At 42.9% G+C, this 21,728-nt stretch overlaps 1 protein-coding gene across 6 annotated transcripts in view; it reads left to right on the forward strand.

The window, feature by feature from the left end:
• prom1a (prominin 1a) overlaps nt 1–21,728 on the forward strand; it is a 142,443-nt gene that overhangs the window by 87,243 nt on the left and 33,472 nt on the right. For all 6 annotated transcript variants that reach the window (XM_055638723.1, XM_055638747.1, XM_055638740.1 and 3 more), the window contains exons 8-17: nt 2,273–2,362; nt 6,079–6,296; nt 6,792–6,866; nt 13,936–13,999; nt 15,313–15,472; nt 16,099–16,251; nt 16,408–16,531; nt 17,519–17,640; nt 18,996–19,077; nt 20,381–20,527. In XM_055638723.1, coding sequence (XP_055494698.1) covers nt 2,273–2,362; nt 6,079–6,296; nt 6,792–6,866; nt 13,936–13,999; nt 15,313–15,472; nt 16,099–16,251; nt 16,408–16,531; nt 17,519–17,640; nt 18,996–19,077; nt 20,381–20,527 — 1,235 coding nt within the window. The remainder of the gene's footprint in view (nt 1–2,272; nt 2,363–6,078; nt 6,297–6,791; nt 6,867–13,935; nt 14,000–15,312; nt 15,473–16,098; nt 16,252–16,407; nt 16,532–17,518; nt 17,641–18,995; nt 19,078–20,380; nt 20,528–21,728) is intronic.

The following is a 21,728-nucleotide window of genomic DNA, read 5'->3' on the forward strand; positions in this document are numbered from 1 at the left end:
CAGCTTGGTGTTGAAGCATTTGAAATGATGTACACCAGGAAGCTCCAGTTGTGCAAATGTAGATGGAGGGCAGATGCTCTGCAAAACAAGCACCTGGTCTACATTTGATTTTGCCGGCATAGGTTGCGGGGGGGGGCGAGGCACATCAAGAGCATGGAATACAATAGATGAGGTCGGAGGAGGTGCAAATGAATCGCTGCCTCTCTCTGCTTGGTTTCATGGATGGTGATTGATGTGGGGAGGTGTAGGGACAAATACCAGGGGATGAGGGGCAATGAGGTCGGAGAGTCACAGAATGAGTTGTCCCTGTGAAGAGCAGAAGGGGGAGGTGGAATAGATACTGAATTTAGGTCTAATAATATATGGATAATTAAAACGTGTTTTGCACCAAAATGTAATTATTTTTAATATTCAAATGATAAGGAAATCTGGAATTCTGTGCAACAAAATGGAAATATTAGGTAACCAAATGAACAGAATACCCAAACATCTTATTTTCCCTTGCAAATGCTACCTGATCTGTTGCATTTCTATCAAATTGTAATTTTTCATTATTGTCTTTACTGATCTGTACACATTGATTGGCAAACATCCAGCAGTATATGTTGAGTTTCAAAATGTCTATATTGCACCTTTTTATTAGTGTGCAATAAGATCAAAGGATACTTAAAAACAATTTTACTACTTGCATTTCTTGCTGATCACATTGTGCCTGTTGCTTCTGTTACAATCGACCTAATCAATTGAGGTGTTTACAAATAAAATGAATTGTATTGCGAAGCATGGTAAGTAGGATTGTCTTGAGGTTTATTGAATTTTACTTCATTATAATCTGCTTTATTTCATATCATTTAATATGACAAATTAAAATTTCAACTCATTCCCTAGAGATCCATCACTTTAAAATGATCTATTTCTGTTCAAGGACACTTGAAGGTATCTTGAGATAGTCAAATGTTTTGGGAAATGGGCTCTCCAATACTCGACACTTGCATGAGTTGAATGCCAAGTGACTCCAGAATGCTTTCCTCCATTTACTATGGATATCTTGTATTCCATGACATTATTACTGGACGTGGGTGGGGTGGGGGGGTCATTAGAGAGAAACATTTTGCCAGCGCTTGTGGAACCGGTAGGCTGTGTTTTCTGCCCAAAGGCATTTAAAATTTGGCTACAACCAAGATGATGACAATAGATCACTTTTAAAGTTTTATGCAGCTAAAGTTGCTGCCAACTACTTCATTTCTGACATATGGCATCCTCTGTCGTGAAACTGGTTGAATAAGCTCTTGCATTAAATCAGGCAGGCACAACATTTTTTGTGGATAAGAGTAGATTGACAAGTCAAAGGTCATGTGTAATTTATGCAAAATGTGGTGCTGATGTATTTAGATATTATGTTTGTTAGCCTTAACTGGCAGTTCATACTGTTTGTTTAAAATGATTCTGCAGCACAAAAGCAAAAGAGTCCACTTATCAAACTTGGATCAAATGCGTCTCCGCTCATTCTTGCACGCTTGCATTCATGACTTCCTCATCAGCACACTACAATCACTATAAATTGGCAACAATGCCTACTTCTCCGTGATCATCACAAGCGCACTGATGTGTGCAGTCCCCTGCTCGATTCACTCTGTGCCCACTATATTCACCGACTATACCACTGTTGTTGGATGAATAACAGGCAACAATGAGCCAGAGAGCAGTAGGGAGAACGGCAATCTAATGGAATGATGTCAGAACAACAATCTTGCGCTCAACATTAACAAGATTAAGGAACTAATTGTTGACTTTAGAAGTGGAGTGCTGAAGATCCATGAACCATTAGTGTTCAGCCATGAGCGAATGGCGGTGCGGGCTCGACGGACCTGGTGGTCTACTCTCGCACCTACTTTCTATGTTTCTATGAACCTATCTTTATTGACATGATGGCAGTAGATTATAGTAGAGGTATTGATGAACTTTCTTAGTGATTGCATCAACATGCTGAGCTCCCAGATAGATCTTCTACTTTAGATCCCTGGGCATTCATATTTCTGAAGATCTATCTGGGAGCTCAGCATCTTGATGCAATCACTAAGTTCATCAATACCTCTACTATAATAAATTGAGGAGATTTATTATGTTGATGAATACTCTATTTAACTTGTACAGGTGTCTACTAGGGAGCTGACTGACTGGTTGCATCACGGGTTTAAAAATAAATTCTGGCAAAAATAACTTGCATAAATTGCATTTCTCAGAACTAACTGACATTCTTTCTCCCGCTTAGATATTGACCGTGTACTTGGTGGTAAAGTGAGAGCTCGGTTTGCAAAGGATGTTATTCCTGCGCTGGATGCTTGCTTCCACATGGCCAAAGGTTTGTTGAGTGCATGATGTAGTGTTTAAGTGTAGTGCAATGAGTGTAATGCTTAATTATAACCTATTTTAAATTATAACCAAATAGTGCAAATCTCTGTATTGGTGGGGGTAGGGTGGATGGGTTTGCAGGGAGTGGAATTGGAAGATGCACGGATTCCATAACATGCAGAGAACATTCTATACTTGGCTAACACCATGTGCAACTTGGAATTTAGGGTGACGCATCGTAGGGTGAACTGGGGTCCTCGTTATTCTAAATGAAGATATTAAATGACAATCTGTTGTAAATTAGACTTATTATACACTAACAGCTGGACTTCTGCAAGATATACACCTACTGACACGGATGTACAGAGAGTTAAATGCTGCAGATTTTATTCAAAATTCAAATCTTTTCATGGATACATTTTATTAATGCTCCTACTTCAATTAATAAAGTTATTGCTATAAGCTTCCACATTTGTATTATAACCATGTGATTTAAAAGAAAACTAATTTTGAGTGCTGAAAAAAATTGCTGTTTAGTTTTATTATATCTCTTGGAGAAGTGAAACAGGTTAAAGAACAATATGTAATGAACATCTTCAATGCAGGGGTTAAAATGCATTTGAGATAAATAGTTGAAACGTTATTGTTCATTCATTCTAATTAAACAAATTTCTGCAGACAATTGCAGAATGCTAGAATTTCGGGCTATCGTAACCATGTTAGCAGTCAGTTGAAAAGGCATCCCATTTGGGTGGCAAGTGTGTCATGACTGAATTTTCTGTAATTAAGCTGTTTTATTTGCCTCCATCTATGATCGGAATTTTCTATGTTCACCATTCCTTTTATTCTCCAAAATCCTGTAACTTTTGCAAATTTTGATCCTAATCTTGGATACCATGCCCAGCTTCCTGTTGTTTCATAGATGATGTACAAGGACGGGGTTGAGATTAACTATCACACCCTCCTCTGTGTTCGACCAGTCTATTAAAATGTGCAGAGGAGGGTGTGATAGTTAATCTCAACCCCGTCCTTGTACATTGCACACAACATCCAACAGAGTTTGTAAGAGCTTTAGGTGAAAAGAATTGTCAATAGATTAGATTTCTTCCTTCATATTATTCTACCTGGGAATAGTTGACATAATGATCTGATCTGGAACCATATGGGTCAACATGTGAGAAACTGGATTAAGGAAGTGCTTCAGTTTAAGCACTATAATGTGAAACGGTTTACAGAAAATAAATCCTGCTTATTGGTAATGTAATGCACCCACGCTTAAAAAAAAAACTAAGGAAAGGTTGAGCAAGTTCTTTTTTTCCTCCTATGTTCTACACTTTTCTATTATCTTTCTTTGGTTTATTTCTTTCTTGCATTGAAGCCACAGTGAAAAGGGCTATCAAAGGTAAATGTGGTATCAGTTATGTGAAGTCTTGTTTGTTCATGATCTTTTTGTCTAAATTCATATTTAATTGTTGTGCTTGGCCTTGTTGTGGATTGTACTCATTGGATAGTCATATTTATTTAATTTACCTTGGAAATTATTTAATTGCACAGAATCCACCAGTCTGCAAGAGTTCTGTGATGTTATTGAAATAAATTATATTTTAATAAATTTGAGCAATATTTATATATTTTTTAAATATTGAATGTTTTGAATTGGTATCGACATTTACAAATGTTTGCCAGAATCATTATTCAAAGAAAAAAAAATCTAGACATGCTGTACACAAAGGAGCTTTTGTAACATGAATTTTACAAAAACAAAATTAAAATCCAGTGATAAATGGTCCAAAATTCTCAGTTTTGAAATGTGTTACCTTTTCATTTCTGTGTGCTTTAATATTGGGTTTTCAGACGCTGCATGCTGTGTTGCTAAATGATGTGGAAGCAGGTAGCCATCTAGAGGTGATAAATCAGTACTTCACATTTTGCCTAGAGCACAAGTGCTGGAGTATCTCAGCGGGTCAGGCAACATCTCTGGAGAAAATGGATAGGTGACTTTTCCAGTCGGGACATTTCAGTTTTTTTGTTTTTTTTTTCCCCCAGGAATCTTTATATATTCTGACTTTTGAGGCTTTTAACATCTTAATACAAAACTGCACCTAGAAATGGATCTTAATGTTTCCAATATATACTTCAAATGGAAGATTGAACACATTTTAAAGAATCCAGAAAATGCCTTTTTGCTGCTAATAAACAGCCCATGCATAAAGCATATGAATCTTCATTGAAGAATCAAATCAGATTTTTATACATCTGCTGCAAGATTTTCCATGTTTTTTTAAAATTGTCTGTCCTCTATTGTACTCCATCTCTGAAAGTTTAATCAAATTAATTAAATTCCCTTCAGTTCAAAGTTGGAAGGACCAAAGACATTGGGGTCATATCTTCCACTGACCAGCAAGCTCCCCGAGCCTCCTGCTGATGTGTTTCTTCCAGTATGACCCACGATGGAGCCTCTTGTGAACCTGCTGATTATGGACGAGCATGGCACAGGCACTTCTTCAAATTCATGTAGTCAGCTCTTCAACTGCAATGGCTACAGTAGATGGTGTCGCCATGCCCCAGGCTTGCCACCTGTCCTTGTCATTGAATATGTGAATATCTTTGACATTCTGACAATGAACCTATCAAAATTAACAAAAACGCAAAAAATTGTGACTCCCGCACACAACAATTTTATTGTTAACTTAAATGCATATGTCATCCTGCAATGGCTGTTGTTACAGTTATCTTAAGTGAGGCAGGTGGAAATTGGACAGACTGAACTGTGTAAACCTACTGACTCCCACAGCTGTCTAGACTACACTTCCTGCCGCCTGCAAAGACTCTATCCCCTGCTCCCAATTCCTCAGTCTACGCTGCATCTGCGCCTAAGATGAGGTGTTCCATACAAGGACATCTGAGATGTCCTCATTCTTTCGGGAATGGGGGTTCACTTCTATCACAGATAAGGTCCTTACTAGGGTCTCATCAATATCCTACAGCTCTGCTCTTGTTCCCCCTTCCCCCAGTTGCATCACGGACAGAGTCGCTCTTGTCCTCACCTGTCACCCAATCAGCAGTTGCATGCAACACACAATCCTCTGACATTTTCGCCACCTCCAACAGGATCCCACCACGAGTCACATCTTCCCATCTCCAGGCCTTTCCGCAGAGACAGAGGTTCACTTGCACCTCTTCCAACCTCATCTACTGTTTCCACTGTTCCAGGCGTGCTCGTATATGGCCGAGAGCAAGCGCAGGCTCGGCAATCGATTCACTGAACACAACCCCACATAAATTGTCAAACCATTAAGTCTATAACATTTCATTAAGTTTTTAAACTTAAAAAGCAATCATGAGGATGCTCAAAGAAAATCGTATTTTACTATTTATTGCCTCAGTTTAGTTTCTTCAGCGATATCACAGAGGGGCATTATCTGTGCCAGGTCCAACCTTGTGCTTTATAGTAAAGTGGTGCAGTTTGCTACCACTTCCCCACGTGGAGAAATTTGTGAGCCTCCCACTGCAATTTTGTATGATTGTACTCATGTGGAAATTTAATAAAATTCAATTGATTGGCACATGGTAAACAATTATCCTGCAAGATCTGACTGTTTTCTTCCGTGGAAGACGTAGCAGAATGAAGAACTCTGATGTATGGTGGGTTTTGTCTAGCCAGATAAAAGTTAAATGTTTTACTGGGCAGTGGGATAACTTTTAATCAACCCTCTAAATCTGCAGCCATCAGAGTAAGCAAGGAAGCTTTAGAGAAGGTGATTGTCTCCAAGCGAACATTAGAGGAAGCAACCAGCAATCTGCAGGGAAACCTGACTGCTGTACGAACAGATCTCGGCAACACACTGAATGATGCAGCTTGCAAAGCACCAGGAACTGTTGACCAATGTGATGACATAAGGGCTTCACTGGACACCATCAGCATCAATGCAAATTTTAGCCAGGTAGGTCCTTTTTAATCACCCATCACTGCTTATTAATATCTCACTTGTTTGGTTTATAATTTGCACTTCAGCAATTGTTTTGCCTGCTCACCACTCCCAACCTACTAGTTTTACTTTGGCTATGGTGGCTCATTTGTTTACTGAGCACAAACCAAACAACTACGAAATGTGAAAACTCTGAAGCAAGTTTGACGGGAAAATATTTCCATGCAAGTTATTTAAAGGTCATATAGCACAGGAACAGTCATTTTGGCCCAAATGTCCATGAAGTCATGTGGGCCCATTTATATATTAACCCAATGCCAATTTATACTAATCCTGTCGAGATACTCTCAATGTTGTGAGCTTATCTGCCTCCAGTGGCTTCAGTGTTTTCTATAAGCAACAGTGCTCTTTGAGAAGTGCTTTATGGACTGTTAATATATTTGTCTTGGGTGCGATGTGGTTTCCAAGCTTTTGCTAATGTTTTTTAATTTTTTGCTTTGAATGCTTCAGTTAGATAATGTGGATTCTGAACTTGCCAAAGTGAACGATGTGTTGAAAACTGACTTTGAAGACTTGATTCAGAAGGTAAACAGAACCCAATACTTTACAACCCAATTTTGTAATACTTCCAGCTCGATGATTTTTGTGCTCTTGGTGCTGTGGCTCTTTAGTTCACAATTTGCATTATTACAAATTAATGACGATGTTTTGCCTACTTTTGAAGCGTATTTAATGGAGATAAAAGATTAGTCGTATATTCCAAATAATGCAAATTGTGGTTCTACGTTTCAAGTCCTGGAGGCTGCAACATGGACTGATGGATGATGAAGCGCTGTTTCTCAGGCTTGCATTGGGCATCATTGGCCAGTGTACGAGACTAAGTGCAGAGAGGGCTGGGAATGAGATGGAAAATGAAAATAAAAGGCAACTGGAAATGAAAATAAAAGGCTGAGTCACCCCCTGTGGACTGAAGAGGAATTGTAAAAAGTATCACTCTGGTTTCTGTAAAGGAGGCCGCATTCTGTGTAACAAATACAATATACTTCGAAGTGCAAGTAAATTGTTCACCTGTAGTTGCCTGGTCCCTGTATAGTGGGAAGGAAAAATATAGAAGGGCAGTTAATGCATCTCTTGCAATTGTGTGGTAAACTGAAATGAGAAGGGGAAGGACTGGTGGAAATGGAGGAATGGTCCAAGAGGTTTCCCCTGGTCTTCCCGACCAACCATCCAGCAATCTGCATAGTACATCCAAGTGAAGTGGCAAATCATTTGCTCTTCCAAGTTAATGCACCAACCACCAAACTTTGAACTGTCCTACATTATATACATTATTATTATTAATGTATATAAACTGAGGAAAAATTCAGGATTTCTTGTAAATCTTAAAGACTTTTTAAAGTTTTTGTTTCATTCTTCATCAATATGGTCTCAACTCGGCTGATTTTCCATTCAATTCAAATATACTGATCTGCATTTTGTTCTCTGTCCTTTTCACTCCTTCTGCTGTTGCTTAAAGTCAGCATTGCTTGCACCGTACACTTATCTCACTGCAATCTTTTCATCCTGTGCTTCCAGCAATTTGCAACGTGTAAAAACATGAAAAGCTTGCTTTGCCGAGGGAATTCAGGCTAACAGAAACCATGATCACACCAACAGTAAAAATGATAGCTTGTAGCGGCGCCTGCTGGCGCACGCAATATCGAACCCGGGGTTTGGAAGCTGCAGTCACGTGACTCGGGAGGGGTTCCTATTTTCGCGCTGTTAAGCTTTCGCGCCACAGTGGCTTTGCTAACCACCGTTGTGATCAGACGTGTATGCATAGACCTGTTGACTAAGGAGCGAGTGTTCAATAAAGATCGTTCAGAAAACTTTGTCGTTTCTGCATCCGCTAAATTGGTGACCCCGACTTATCTAGCTGTCATTAGACAGGGATCATGCTGGAGGACTACTTCCCGCAGAATCGGCCGGCACGATGGCAGGGCTCACCGGGCCACAAGCTGCCTTCATTTTGACCCGATCAACCTCAGGTAGAGGCACAGTTTCATCTGCACAGGATCATAGCGGATGACACGATGTATTTTCACGTGGTGGGAGCTCTGCCACAGGACTGTGCCTCGAGGCTGCTGCCGTATATCAGAGACCCGCCGACGATAGCCAAATACGAGGGTTTGAAGGCACTATTGCTACATATCTTCGGTCTCAGCCGTAGAGACAGGGCGGCGAAGATCATCCACATAGACAGTGTCGGCGATAGGTATCTGTCCACCATCATGGCGAAGTTGCTGGCCCTGATGGACGGGCATCGTCCGTGTTTGTTGTTCGAGCAGGCGTTCCTGGACGAAGTCCGCTTAATGCTCGCCGGGGCCGACTTCAGCACCTCGCAGAGAGAGTCGACGAGTTGTGGACCCACAGACGGCAGGATGTTTGTTCTTTCACCCACCCCACTGCCACGGCTAGGGTGCAACCGAGAAGACATCGGGACGAAGGTCATGATTCGCCCAGCGCTGAAGAAGCGTCGCCGCAGCCAGAGATGTACAGCCAACGCGTTTGGTGTTATCACCATGTCCATTACGGTGTCGAAGCCCCTGCTCGTCTCAGGGAAATGCCTCAGCCGATCGCCCATAGAGGCGAACCCGATCGGCACGAACGAATGCCTTTTCATCCGTGATCGCCACTCCGGCCACTGTTTCCTGGTCGACTCCAGTGCCATTGCCAGCATCCTGCCACCAACTGCCCATGATACCTGCATCGGTAAGGTAGGACCCGTCCTCTCGGCCATTAACAGGAGCGACATTCGAACTTATGGCGCGCAGACCCCTGACTTAAATTTCGACTCCCACCCATATAGGTGTTAGTCGATATGCGAGGCGGGCGAATGGTTTCGTTGTCGGATCTGTGCCCTGCCGACTGTTAACATTTCCACAGCAACCCGACGAGGTCGCTGAGATCCAGCAACCTTTCACAGCCCTTCTAGCCGAGTTCCCAGGGTTGCTCACGCCCCGGTTCGACGGGGCTGTGCCTCGTCATGGCGTGGTCCCCCACATTCCCACCGAGGGGCCACCGGTTCACCCCCGCGCGTGCCGCCTCCCACCCGATAAACTGCACATCGCATGAGACGATTTCCAGCTTATGGAAGACATGGGGATTGTCCGGCGGTCGGATAGCCTTTGGGCTTCCCCTCTCCATATGGTGCCTAAAGAGTCCGGGGGATTGAGACCTTGCGGTGATTACAGGCGTTCAATAGCAGTAACCACAGCAGATTGGTACCCAGTCCCGAACATCCAAAATTTCTCAGCTCATTTGGAGAGCGCCGCCTTCTTCTCGAAGGTCGACCTTGTCCGTGGGTATAATCAGATTCCGGTCCATCCCGACGATGTCCCTAAGACGACCACCATCACCCCTTTCGGCCTTTTCGAATGGCTAAGAATGCCTTTTGGCCTGAGGAACGCCGCTCAAGCGTTCCCGAGGTTAATGGATCAGGTCGGTTGGGTTTGTCGTTCGTATTCATCTACCTCAATGATATTCTGGTGGCCAGCAGCTCGCAGGCAGAACACGTTAGGCACCTCCGCCTGCTCTTCGAACGGCTGCGTAAGCACGGGTTGGTGATCAACCCCGCGAAGTGCCAGTTCGGATTGCGCTCCATCTCCTTTTTAGGTCACAGGGTAACCTGCCATGGCGCACAGCCGCTGCTTGAGGAGGTCGACGCAATCCTTCGTTTCCTGGGGCCACTATCCGTCAAGGGCCTGCACGAATTCATCGGAATGGTCAATTTCTACCACCGATTTGTCCCGTCAGCAGCTGCCATCGTGTGGCCGTTGTTCCAATGTCTGCCCGGCAAGTCCAAGAACCTGGTTTGTTCCAGGGAGGCTGGTATAGCTTTCGAGGGGGCTAAGACCGCGCTGGCCAACACCACCATGCTGGTACACCCGAGGGCATCAGCCCTTACAGCTCTCACCGTGAACGCATCGGACGTCGCCATGGGTGCTGTCCTTGAGCAGCGGGTAGGTAACCGTTGGCTGCCGCTGGCGTTTTTCAGCAGGCAGCTGCGGGCCCCGGTGATCAAGTACAGCGCTTTCGATCGGGAGCTCCTCGCGCTTTACCTAGCGATCCGACATTTCCGTTATTTCCTAGAGGGCCGCACGGACCACAAGCCGCCCCCTTTCGCTTCGAATAAGGTGTCTGACCCCTGGTCTGCCAGGCAACAGCGGCACCTCGCCTACATATCCAAATTTGTGTCTGACATTCGGCATGTGGCGGGGAAGCTGAACGTTGTGGCCGACGCGCTCTCCCGTCCGGCGGTCCCTGAGGTTTCCGCTTTAAACCTAGGTGTGGATTATGCGGAGCTGGCAGCAGCTCAAAGGGCCGATGCCGGAATGGAGAATTACCGCAATGTTGAATCGTGACTCAAGCTGACTGAAGTGCCTTGCGGCGCTGCAGGCGTGCGAGTCATTTGCGATGTCTCAACGGGTAAAGCTCGCCCGATCTTCCCGATTGCTTGGAGTCGTCGGATTGTCGACACCATCCACAGCCTAGCTCACCCGTCCATTCACGCCACCTCTGGCCTGGTTGCTTCCAAGTTCGTCTGGCACGGGTTACGAAAGCAGGTCGCAGCATGGGCCCGCTCTTGTATCCCCTGTCAGACTTCCAAGGTGCAGAGGCATGTGCGCCCGCCCGTGCAGGATTTCGCTGTTCCAGACGGCAGATTCGTGCACATCCATGTTGACCTGGTGGGTCCCTTGCCGTGTTTGCGAGGGGCTGCTCACCTACTGACTATCGTGGACAGGTTTACCAGGTGGGCGGAGGCAATACCGTTAACCGATGCCTCAGCTGAGGCTTGTGCGCTGGCTATCGTCTCACATTGGATCGCTCGTTTTGGGGTCCCTTCAGGTATCACCACTGATCGAGGGGCCCAGTTTATGTCCTCCTTTTGGTGTGGTATGGCGGAGCTGTACGGGCCGAAGTTACACCAGACCACCGCATATCATCCGGAGTCGAATGGGTCAGTCGAGCGGTTTCACAGACACCTCAAGTCGGCGTTGAAGGCCCGGTTCACCAGCCCCGATTGGGTTGACCAGTTGCCCTGGATTCTCCTAGGCATCAGAACTACGCCTAAGGAGGACCTCAACGCCTCCTCGGCCGAGCTGGTTTACGGCTCGGTTTTGCGAGTACCTGGGGATTTTCTGCCCATCCCCCGGGATCAGGAGATCCCAGCTTCGGTGGTGATAGCTGACCTTCGCGAGCGGGCGCGCACATTGGTCCAGGTCCCCACCACCCGACATGGGTCGTCCGCGGTGCATGTGCCTACTATGTTACGGGATTGTGTTTATGTTTTCCTTCGTAGGGATGCTCACCGCTCAACATTACAGCGGGTGTACGAAGGATCGTACAAGGTGTTAGCGACTGGTACCTCGACGTTCACGTTGAACATGGGTGGCAGGGAGGAGTTCGTCTCCGTCAGCCGGCTTAAGCCAGCACACGTCGATGAGGATATCCCAGTGTGGCCACTCTGCGGCGTAGAGGGCATCCACCGGCCGTTTTGCCGCCCTCTGCACCTGTTACCCCCGGTTATGTTTCACCAGTCCCCTCTGTTACGCTTGTTTGGGTTTGTCGCGCCCCTCCGGTTCTGTTATGCCGGCCCCGAATGTTAAGGGCGTCCCACCAGCATGCGATTGCATGTGTCTAGCGCGACCAAACGTGGTCGCTTGAGGCGTACGGCCTCACGGGGCCGGTCCCAATTCGAACCGTGGAGGTGTATGGAGTTGTCCGGGGCTGGTCCCGACATCATACTCCCCAATCAGTTGGGCAGGAGGCGGGCCAACTGAATTTGGACGTCGCACGGCGTCGGGCGGTGACGTCATCGCGTAACGCCATGCGCTAGACATACGCCGTCAAGATTGCACGATGACGTCACCGCCCGACGCCGTGCGACGTCCAAATTCAGTTGGCCCACCTCCTGCCCAGCTGATTGGTGAGTATGATGTCAGGACCAGCCCCGCACAACTCCATACGCCCGTTGAGGCGCTGCGTACGGCCTCAATGCGGATGCGGGCCGACTGATTTTTGGAGCCTCACTGATTTTTGGAGCCCCACTCGATTTCGGGACCAGCCCCGTACAACTCCATACGCCGATTGAAGTGGGACCGGCCCCGCGAGGCCGTACGCCGCAAGCAACCACGTTTGGTGGTGGGACAGGTCCTTTACGCTCGCCCTGCGACCTCGGACTGCGCGTTTTTCGGTCGAACCGTCCGGTTACCCGTGCGTTTCCGTGCCGCGGATTTTGGGGGAGGGCCATGTAGCGGCGCCTGCTGGTGCACACAGATATCGAACCCGGTGTTCGGAAGCCGTGATCACGTGACTCGGGCGGGGCTGCTGTTTTCGCGCGGTTTCGCTTTCGCATACAGTTGTTTTGCTGACCACCGTTGTGATCAGATGTGTATGAATAGACCTGTTGACTAAGGAGCGAGTGTTTAATAAAGATCGTTCCGAAAACTTAGTCGTCGTTTCTGCATCCGCTAAAAACTGACTATGCTGAACAGTCCGTGGAGCAAGTCTCCTTCACTTTGGAATGATTGTTGTGTTAACTTTATTGCAGTACAAGCTCTGCTCTGGGAAGTGTCTTACTTCTCACCAAGAAATAATTCAACTTGCACCAGTGTTTATTCGTATAGAAGTTGGATGAGTCTGAGCCTTAGTGTTGTAATATGCTAATCTGTCACTGCATTAAATACAGTTGAATTGTGCTGATATAATTTAAAAATATTCTATGGTTTTATGTTTGTGAAGTTGAGAAAAAGTTGGCAAACATGGGCACAGTCATGGTTGAGCTTGTGGAGAGAGCAGCATCTCATTCAGTAACTATAAACCCAGGCTTTCGAAAATCAGATTGGAGGATATGCGTCTCTTCACGTTAAAGAAAATTTCCACTCCTATTCAACGGATTATTTTTTTCCTTGAATAAGAGTGGCAGTATTCCGTAGCTTGACTAATGAGTGTGGTTGGCATTTTGCAATGTGTTGGCTAGCTTTGTGGTAGGGACTGATAGCCTTTAGGAATTGAGTTACATTGAACTAAACTCATTTACAAAAAATCGTTTGCTGCACACCGAACAATTGTTATCCCAGCCAATATGAGGAAAGGGCAACACTTGTGCCTCTTGACCAACATTAATTAAACATTTATTTTGTAACTATCATCAAATTATGCAGAACCAAGATATTTGTGGTTTTTGTTGCATTTTCTCATAGCAGATTTTCTTTTTTCTGGGATAAATTCAATTATCTTGATTTTTAAAAAAAAGCAAAAAAAAAAACATCTTTGCTGTCAAGGCCAAGATGTGTGACTGATTGTCCTATGAACGCTGAACAGCAGGTCACGCTGTGATGGTGCTAATGCAGTGTGTGGGAGTTCCAAGATACAGATCATGTGGTAGTGTAGAAATTATGTATTTCTGTGTCTGAATGGTTATTGATTAGAAACGCAGATATCGTTGCATGTATTGTTTTTTGAAGTTCCCAACACTATTGGACATTGGATTCCACATTGAAAGAACACTGAGCTGTGACGAAAATAAAGCAGCTTTCTCCCAAATATATTTTTATGACGATAAGTTATATCAAATATTTATATTCATGTTAATTTATTTGTATCTTTCTAGGGACATGCATCATTTAACAAAACTCCAGAAATAATTGAAACTGAAACCAAGGCAGTTTCAGCAGGTAGTTACAGAAAAATCAACTTTCTATACTATGCATTTACTAAATGTCTATTACTACAAAATTAGCTAATAGATGTAGCCAATGAATGAAGAATTTTATATTGTTTATCCAATTAATGTCTCTTTTTAAAAGGTATCAAAGGTCTGTTCTTGTCACGTGTACCAATTAAGGTACAGTGATAAGCGAATTACCATACAGCCATAGGGGAAAAAAAAGCAACAAGACACAACTACATAAGTTAACATAAACATCCACCACAGCGAATTCCCCACATTCCTCACTGTGATGGAAGGCAAAAAAGTCCAATCTTCTTCCTCTTTATTCTCCCGCGGTCAAGGCAGTCGCACCATCCGTCGGCGCAATTGAAGCCTCCGCGTCGGCGCGATCGAAACTCCCACATCGGGGCGGAGGTAACTCCTGCGGCTTGGAGTTCCCGAAGTCGGTCTCTGACCAGAGACTGCGGGCTCCGTGGTGTTAAGTCCGCAAGCACCCATGGTTGGAGCTTGGCAAAGGGATTGCGAGCTCCGCGATCCACAGGCGACCGCGGTGGAGCTCTCTTAAAATAGGTCTCCAGCAGAGGCCGCCAACTCCTCAATGTTGGTCCGCAGTGCGGAAGCAGATACGATACAGAAAAAAATCGCATCTCTGTTGAGGTAAGAGATTAGAAAAAGTTACCCCTCACCCCGCACATAAAACAAGCTAAAGAACACAAAAAATGTATAACACATACAATTAAAACGCAAAGAACAGGCAGATTCTTGGTGAGGCAGCCATTGCTGGTGCCACTTAACTTTGCATTTCTGCAGCACTTCCTCGTAAGTTTAAGCAAATATTAAGTGCAGTATGTAACATCTGTGACATACTGTATCTTTTTGTGTTTGTCTGCCATGTGCCAGTGTCATTTTTCTAATTGCATGGCAATCTATTCGCAGAAGTTATACCTCCCTAGTAAATTTTCAAGTCTCAAACTGAATTTGTATAGTATTTAAATGTGCTGACCTGCTAATTTGGGATGGAAAATGAAACTATACTCCAGGGCAGTACTCCAGGGCAGTTCAATAATTTGCTTTTACTAAGTAGAAATTGAGATCTCATCAACTCCATAGAAACTTTACGTAAAACACCCACTTGCATTGTTTCCAGAAATAATGTTTTGGCTTCTATCTATCATACACTATGTGTGCATTGCCACATGTTATGTGCTCTCCATATAGGGTGCATTTTCACGAGTCTGCTCCATTTTTAGTAGTTTCAGTGACAGAAAGTGTGTGCAAGAAACCATGCAGTTTGTAACATTTTTCTTTTCCTTTCAGATGTAAAGAAGGTTCTCAATGATGTTGGTAATATGGTTTCAGATTTCAGTAAGAAACCAGCTATTGATGACGTGATCAATACTTCTACTGCGTATCTCAATCAGGGTCAGAGATATTTTCTTGAGTATCTTCCTTATTTGGAAAAGTACGATTTCTACAGGTAGGTTTTATTTCAGAAAAGTATTGCTGAAAATTTGAAATTAACAGTTCATTTGAATATTCAGTTCAGTCGGGTTGTTTGGCCAGCAGAGCTTAACTTTCACATCAATGATTGATGATTTGATCAATTCTGAATAAATGTCTAGTTGAAACAGTAACTCCTACTTCACAGACTGATTGGGTATTTCCAGCATTGTTTTCCTTCAGCTTTTAATGCATTCCAACCTTAAATGCCGAGTCATGACTGTTTGTGAAATGTTTGCAATTTAATTAACTTGCACATGGTTTGGTTTTTCCAAATGTGCTTGTGCCGACATGAAGAGAGTAATCGGTAAATCTCATTTATGGTCACAGCATGGAAGATTACAAGAATGCTTTTTAACAATGGTGAGGTGTCTCTTAACTTTAGTTTAAAAATGTGTATCGCCACGAATGCCACCAATTATGTGATGTGAACCTCTGCGCAAAAGTTGAAAACAGAACTGATTTCTGACCTGTATATTCAGTATGAAGAATGATCCCGACCTAAAAGTCACTTATCCATGTTATCCAGAGATGCTGAATTACTTCAGCAACTTGTGTTCTGTAAACCATCATCTTCCTTGCGTCTATCCTTTTTTTTTATAGATGGCTCGGTGGAATTGCACTCTGCTGTTCAGTTGTGCTTATACTTACTTTCAACTACCTTGGTTTGCTGTGTGGATCCTGCGGCTTTGACAAGCATGCTTCGCCAACCACCAGAGGCTGTGTATCCAACACGGGAGGCACCCTTCTTTTAGCGTAAGCAAAATGTCAAAAATATTGCAGTCGCCTTGATTGCCAGTACATGGTACAGATTTTTGTAGTAAAGATTGTGTCTTTAAGGTTTATTTCCAATTCCCAATATTTATTAGGAACTTTATAACGTCTTAACTCTAATTCTGCCATTTATTTTAGTGGTGTTGGGGTCAGCTTCATCTTCTCCTGGCTTTTGATGCTGGTAGTTGTGGTCACATTCCTTGCAGGAGGAAATGTAGAAAGACTCAGCTGTCAGTCTTTTAAAGACAAGAGTTTATTTAAGGTAATGTGCAATAACTTTATTGTAAGTAAAAAATATAGTAAAATAAAAGTAAAGAAAATTTGAATATTTTTATTCGATTTTCATTTTTTTTGGTGAGTGTTTTATTAAACCAATTTTGCGATTCTATTGTATGAAAAACCTAATTTGCTTCTGCAGATCTCCATTACCTGGAGGCCATATCTGAAGTCAAGACTTGGAACTTTGCAATCCTCTCCCTTAATGCCATGGCCATTCCTGGTTAAGATGCTTCTTCAGTTCAAACTCTTAACCAATCTTTATTTTTCCATGTGCCCCTTATTTGGTTCACCAGCTGTGGTTCCCACCCATTTCCACTTAACCCGGGCGAATTGAGCTGGGACTTGGCGATGGTTGTGGCAAAACCACGAAGGCAACTAGGCCTCTGCAACAGCGCCTTTTGGGTCCTATCCTCAACTCCCCGGAAGCCTTTGATGGGAGGAAAAGCTGGTCACAGAATCTCACCATCTGTCAAAGTTGTCTCCAGTTTTTGTTTTTATCCCTACTATTCAGAAAATAGTGAAAAATATACATTAAACATAAAATTAAAAATAAGCCCTAGAATCACAAGGATTTGGCCAAGCATCTCCTTTTGCAGCTTGATGTCACCTTTTGCTTGATTGTTGTGTCAGTGTTTCGGGGACACTTCACAAATAAACCTGAGTGTTTAAATGAGCTCAAATGTGGTGTAAAATGGGATTCTGCGCGATGAAATAATTTGAGTTATTACCAATACGGAATTCAGGGTTGCAAAATTTTCAAAACCCTCAAAATATGGAACTTTGTTTGAAGTGGCTTGTATAAGTAGATTTTATTTTTCGGTCATGTTTTCATTGTTTATTTCTTAGACTTTTAACAATAGTAAGGTGCAGTGCTTAATGTAAATGGGCCTAATGCAAGATATATTTGGGGAAACTGGTATAAGTGATACACAGTTTTTGCTACTAAGTTGGTCATTTTTGTGTTTTCAAGCTTTTAGATACTCCTTATTTATTGAACTCGCAGTGGAAAAATTTCCTTTCTGGATATCTGTTTTCTGACTACAACGTAAACCTCACCTTCGATCTAAACCTCACTTTTCAGAGTGTGTACAGGTCAGATACTAACATTTAATGCAAAGTCTTGATATTTTGTTTCTTGGGGAATAAAAACAGTTTGTATCTGTTTATCTCTTGGCTGCAGTAATGCTTGCATGCAGGTACAACAGGCAGTGAAGAAAGCGATTGGCATGTTGGCCTTTATAACAAGAGGAATTGAATATAGGAGCAAAGATTTGAGGAAGGACATTCTTGCTATTGAGGGAGTACAGCGTAGGTTTACAAGGTTAATTCCCGGGATGGCGGGACTGTCATATGCTGAGAGAATGAAGCAGCTGGGCTTGTACACTCTGGAGTTTAGAAGGATGAGAGGGCTTCTCATTGAAACATATAAGATTGTTAAAGGCTTGGACATGCTAGAGGCAGGAAACATGTTCCCGATGTTGGGGGAGTCCCGAACCAGGGGCTGCAGTTCCTAAGAGAAGCCAGGAACGGAGATGAGGGAACACTGATTCTCACAGGGGGTGATCTGTGGAATTCTCTGCCAGAGGGCGGTGAGGCAGGTTCTCTGGATGCTTTCAAGAAGCTGATGGGGCTCTTACTCATAGCGGAGTCAGGGGATATGGGAGAGAAGGCGGACTACTGATTGGGATGATCACCATTATGTCTAATGGTGCCTCAAAGGGCAAATGGCCCCCTGCACCTATTGCCTATTGCCATACATCCCCCTGGTGATTTTTGTACTGGGGTAGGGATCCAGGTTTGCCACACGAGTAAGTTAGCAAGTCTGGAGTGAGCTTTGGTCTGATTCTTCAAAATCTTGAAGCCATTCCCAATCCTTTGGTACCAAAATGAATGACAATTGGTAGTGGCTTTAATTACTCTCCATGGTAAACACCATGCGATTTATTTTGCCTGCTCCCGTAATCATTCAGACAGCTTTGTGGTAATACTGAAGCTATTCGCTCTACTCCCTTTTGTCACACCAGGATACTTCTCACCAATGTGCTAACAGACCACTGTTAATCTCACCAATGTGCTAACAGACCACCAAAATGCCTTTACCTGGGGGTGGGAGATATTGATCGGATGAGTCTCTGTGTCTCCTATGTGAGTTTAACTTGACATCACATCAATATTTTCAGGCCTATTAAATTTTTATAATGGTCATGACTTTCACTTGGTCATTCACTTCAGAATCTGCCGAAGGGCCTATTTCCGTGCTGTACGACTCTTAAGTAATATATTTTGAAAGTAGGATGAACTGGAGGATGTAGCCAAGGAAAGAGTCATGCAATCTAAGATCTATTACAATTTCCTGAACCACTTCAGGCCCATCTTGGAGATAATGTATTTTAAAAGAGTGCCTACTGTGAATGTTAAATCATAATCTATTTTTAATTTCTCTACAGCAAGTGTCGCAGAAATGAAGGAGTATATTCAGCCTTCCAGCTACAACATGTATTCAATATTAATGATGTAAATTTCAATGCAGTAAGTAAAAGCAGTGGATTTCCTTAGTAATGTATTCTTTAAGTCGAAAAGATGAACTGCAGTTGCAGAGAGAGGCACTGAAATGCTGCTTTCTTGTTTATGTTCTACTTGTTTCCAGTGGTGAAATGAGATATTAACCAAAAGTTGATCAAACTCTGCAATCTTGTACCAGCTCAGTTTTGTCTTTAGGACAAATTGACTTTGTTGTTGAAAATTGTTTTTATGCCTCTTGGATTTTCTTCTCTCGCTCGGACTTTGGCTAAAGAGGGCAAGTGTCAAAGCTGCTGCAGCCTTGGACAGTCACATTCTGGTCAATTTAATAGCAGTCAATAGCTGTATTTCAGTTGTCGTTTTAACTTTCCAGCAAAAAAAAATCCATACTTTCATTTCACACACTTTGAAGTAATTCATCATATAGTGAATACTATTTTCCTCTGATTTTGACCTTGTAATGTGCTTTCCTGTATACATTTGAAAAGGCTGTTTGAACACAGTATAAACACAAAATTCTGGAGTAACCTGGTGGGTCAGGCAACATCGCTGGAGGATGTGGATAGATGATGTTTCCGTTTGGGATCCTCCTTTGGATCAGAGTCTGAGCCTGAAGAGGCGTTCGGACCCAAAGCATCGCCAGTGCATGTCCTCCAGAGCTGCTGCCTGGCCCGTTGAGCACCTGGTACTCTAGCACTCTGTATTTTGCATAATATTCCAGCATCTGCAATTCTTTGTTTTTGCAGAATAAATGGCTGTATACATTCCCTAAGGAATATACACTGTGATTTGCAAGCAAATTTTGCTTTGGACAAATGGTTGTATTCCGATAACATTTTACAGCTCCCACTTATTTTAAAACTGCAGCTCAATTTGTTCAGAATAATTTTCCATTTGGATTTTGGAAGTGTGTATGATTTGGTTTAATTCCTGCATGTGTGCTGCAGCAGTTTTCTCAATGCAAAGCAATCAAAGTAATGGACTTCTGAAGAAAATGCAGGGCTGCTGCTATCTGAAAGTCAAATAAAAATGGTGGCTGAATTTGAATTGAAGTGAGCTGGAACACTCACTGGCTGGATGAAGTATCTGAAGCTCAAGGTTATAATACTAGACTTTATTTTATTTGATTGGCATTTCCAATGAAGAGACCATTTTGAATAGATCTTGCTGGATTAGGATATTGGAGTGACATGTACTAGGACAAGGTTTATGCAGCAGTGGGCTAAATTTGTTATGTGACTAGAATAAAATAATATAGTAAATGCAAAAGTTGTTTGAATGTACACTTTTAATGGCACTGTCTTTTTTTCAGTATACAGCTAATGTGACGGACAAATTCAGCAATGTTGAAGTGAACTTTAGTAGCATAATAATACTGGAGGAAGAGGCTAAAATTGGTCTGCGTGATTTCACTGATACTGGCATTGACAAGATTAATTTTGCTGCCTATTTCAATGAGGTATCACTTTATTCTTTGTACGCTGAAATGTAATGAAACTAGATGTTTACTAGAAATATTTTTGTAATCAAATCTAAATATCCTATATGAAAGCAGAAACTATCTCATTGCACATTTCATTTGAATTATGTAAATTACAAGTGAACCCGATACAAATTTGTTTTGCTTGGTTATATTTGAGCACAAAGTCTAATTTACAGTGGAGTTTTAATTAAAGATATTTCATTATACAAAGGAGTTGATTGTATAATAAAATAAAATCATTTATTCTCTGTTACCTTCCAATACAGGTGCTCCAATACTTCCAGTGTGAAATTCTCATCTTGCGTTTTTCCATATTCCTTGTTTTCAATTTATTTCTGTAGAGCTGCTTCCCAATGTCACAATCTCTGATCCAGGCTCATTGTCCGCTCTGACCACAGAACAATTAGCAACTGGGTCCCAAAATGTGGAAATGCTCACATTCCAATCGGATTACAAAGATTTTGTTTACACCTAATATTGCTTCCATTTGCTTCACACATTTTTATGTACTCTACATTTCTGTAATTGGAAATGTTTTATTATTAGCATATTATACATGCACATTGCTATAAACCTTCTTTAAAAAAAACAAAAAAAAAACTATTTAATCAACATGAAATCTGAAGGGAAAAATAAATCTGGTGGATAGAAAAAATAAGTTCCTGTTTGGAACGGAAGGGTTATTTATAGGTTGCATGTGCTCCAAGTCCACCATCCCTATGAGGATAGGGACACAAGCATTTTGCTGAATGTATAAAAGTGGATGTCACGGAGGCCCTCTTCTATGTACCCAAGGCATCCTTAAACACAAGTTTGTCCTGTAATAACAGTGCTCCAGTAACTCAGCAGTCAGGCAGCATCTGTGGAGTTACTCCAACACTTTGTTTTACTCAAGGTCGCAGCATCTGCAGTTCCCTGTGTCTTCATTTGCCTTGTACTGTTCCACAAGCATCAATCAATATATAAAGTGTTTAGATACCCTAAATGGAATGACAAAACGACCAACTTCCTCTGACTTAATTGCAACTTGCAAACAGTGGTTTTGGAATTGCCAGCTGTAGTTATGTATGCAAGTTCGTATTTTAGAACAGCACACAATGGGAGCCACTTGACGGGACTGGTCTGGGAACTGATCGCTCTACTCTACACACAGTTGTGCCCAATGTGCACATGTATG

This window comes from Leucoraja erinacea, chromosome 1, assembly GCF_028641065.1.
Source record: "Leucoraja erinacea ecotype New England chromosome 1, Leri_hhj_1, whole genome shotgun sequence".
Taxonomy (NCBI): Eukaryota; Metazoa; Chordata; class Chondrichthyes; order Rajiformes; family Rajidae; genus Leucoraja; species Leucoraja erinaceus.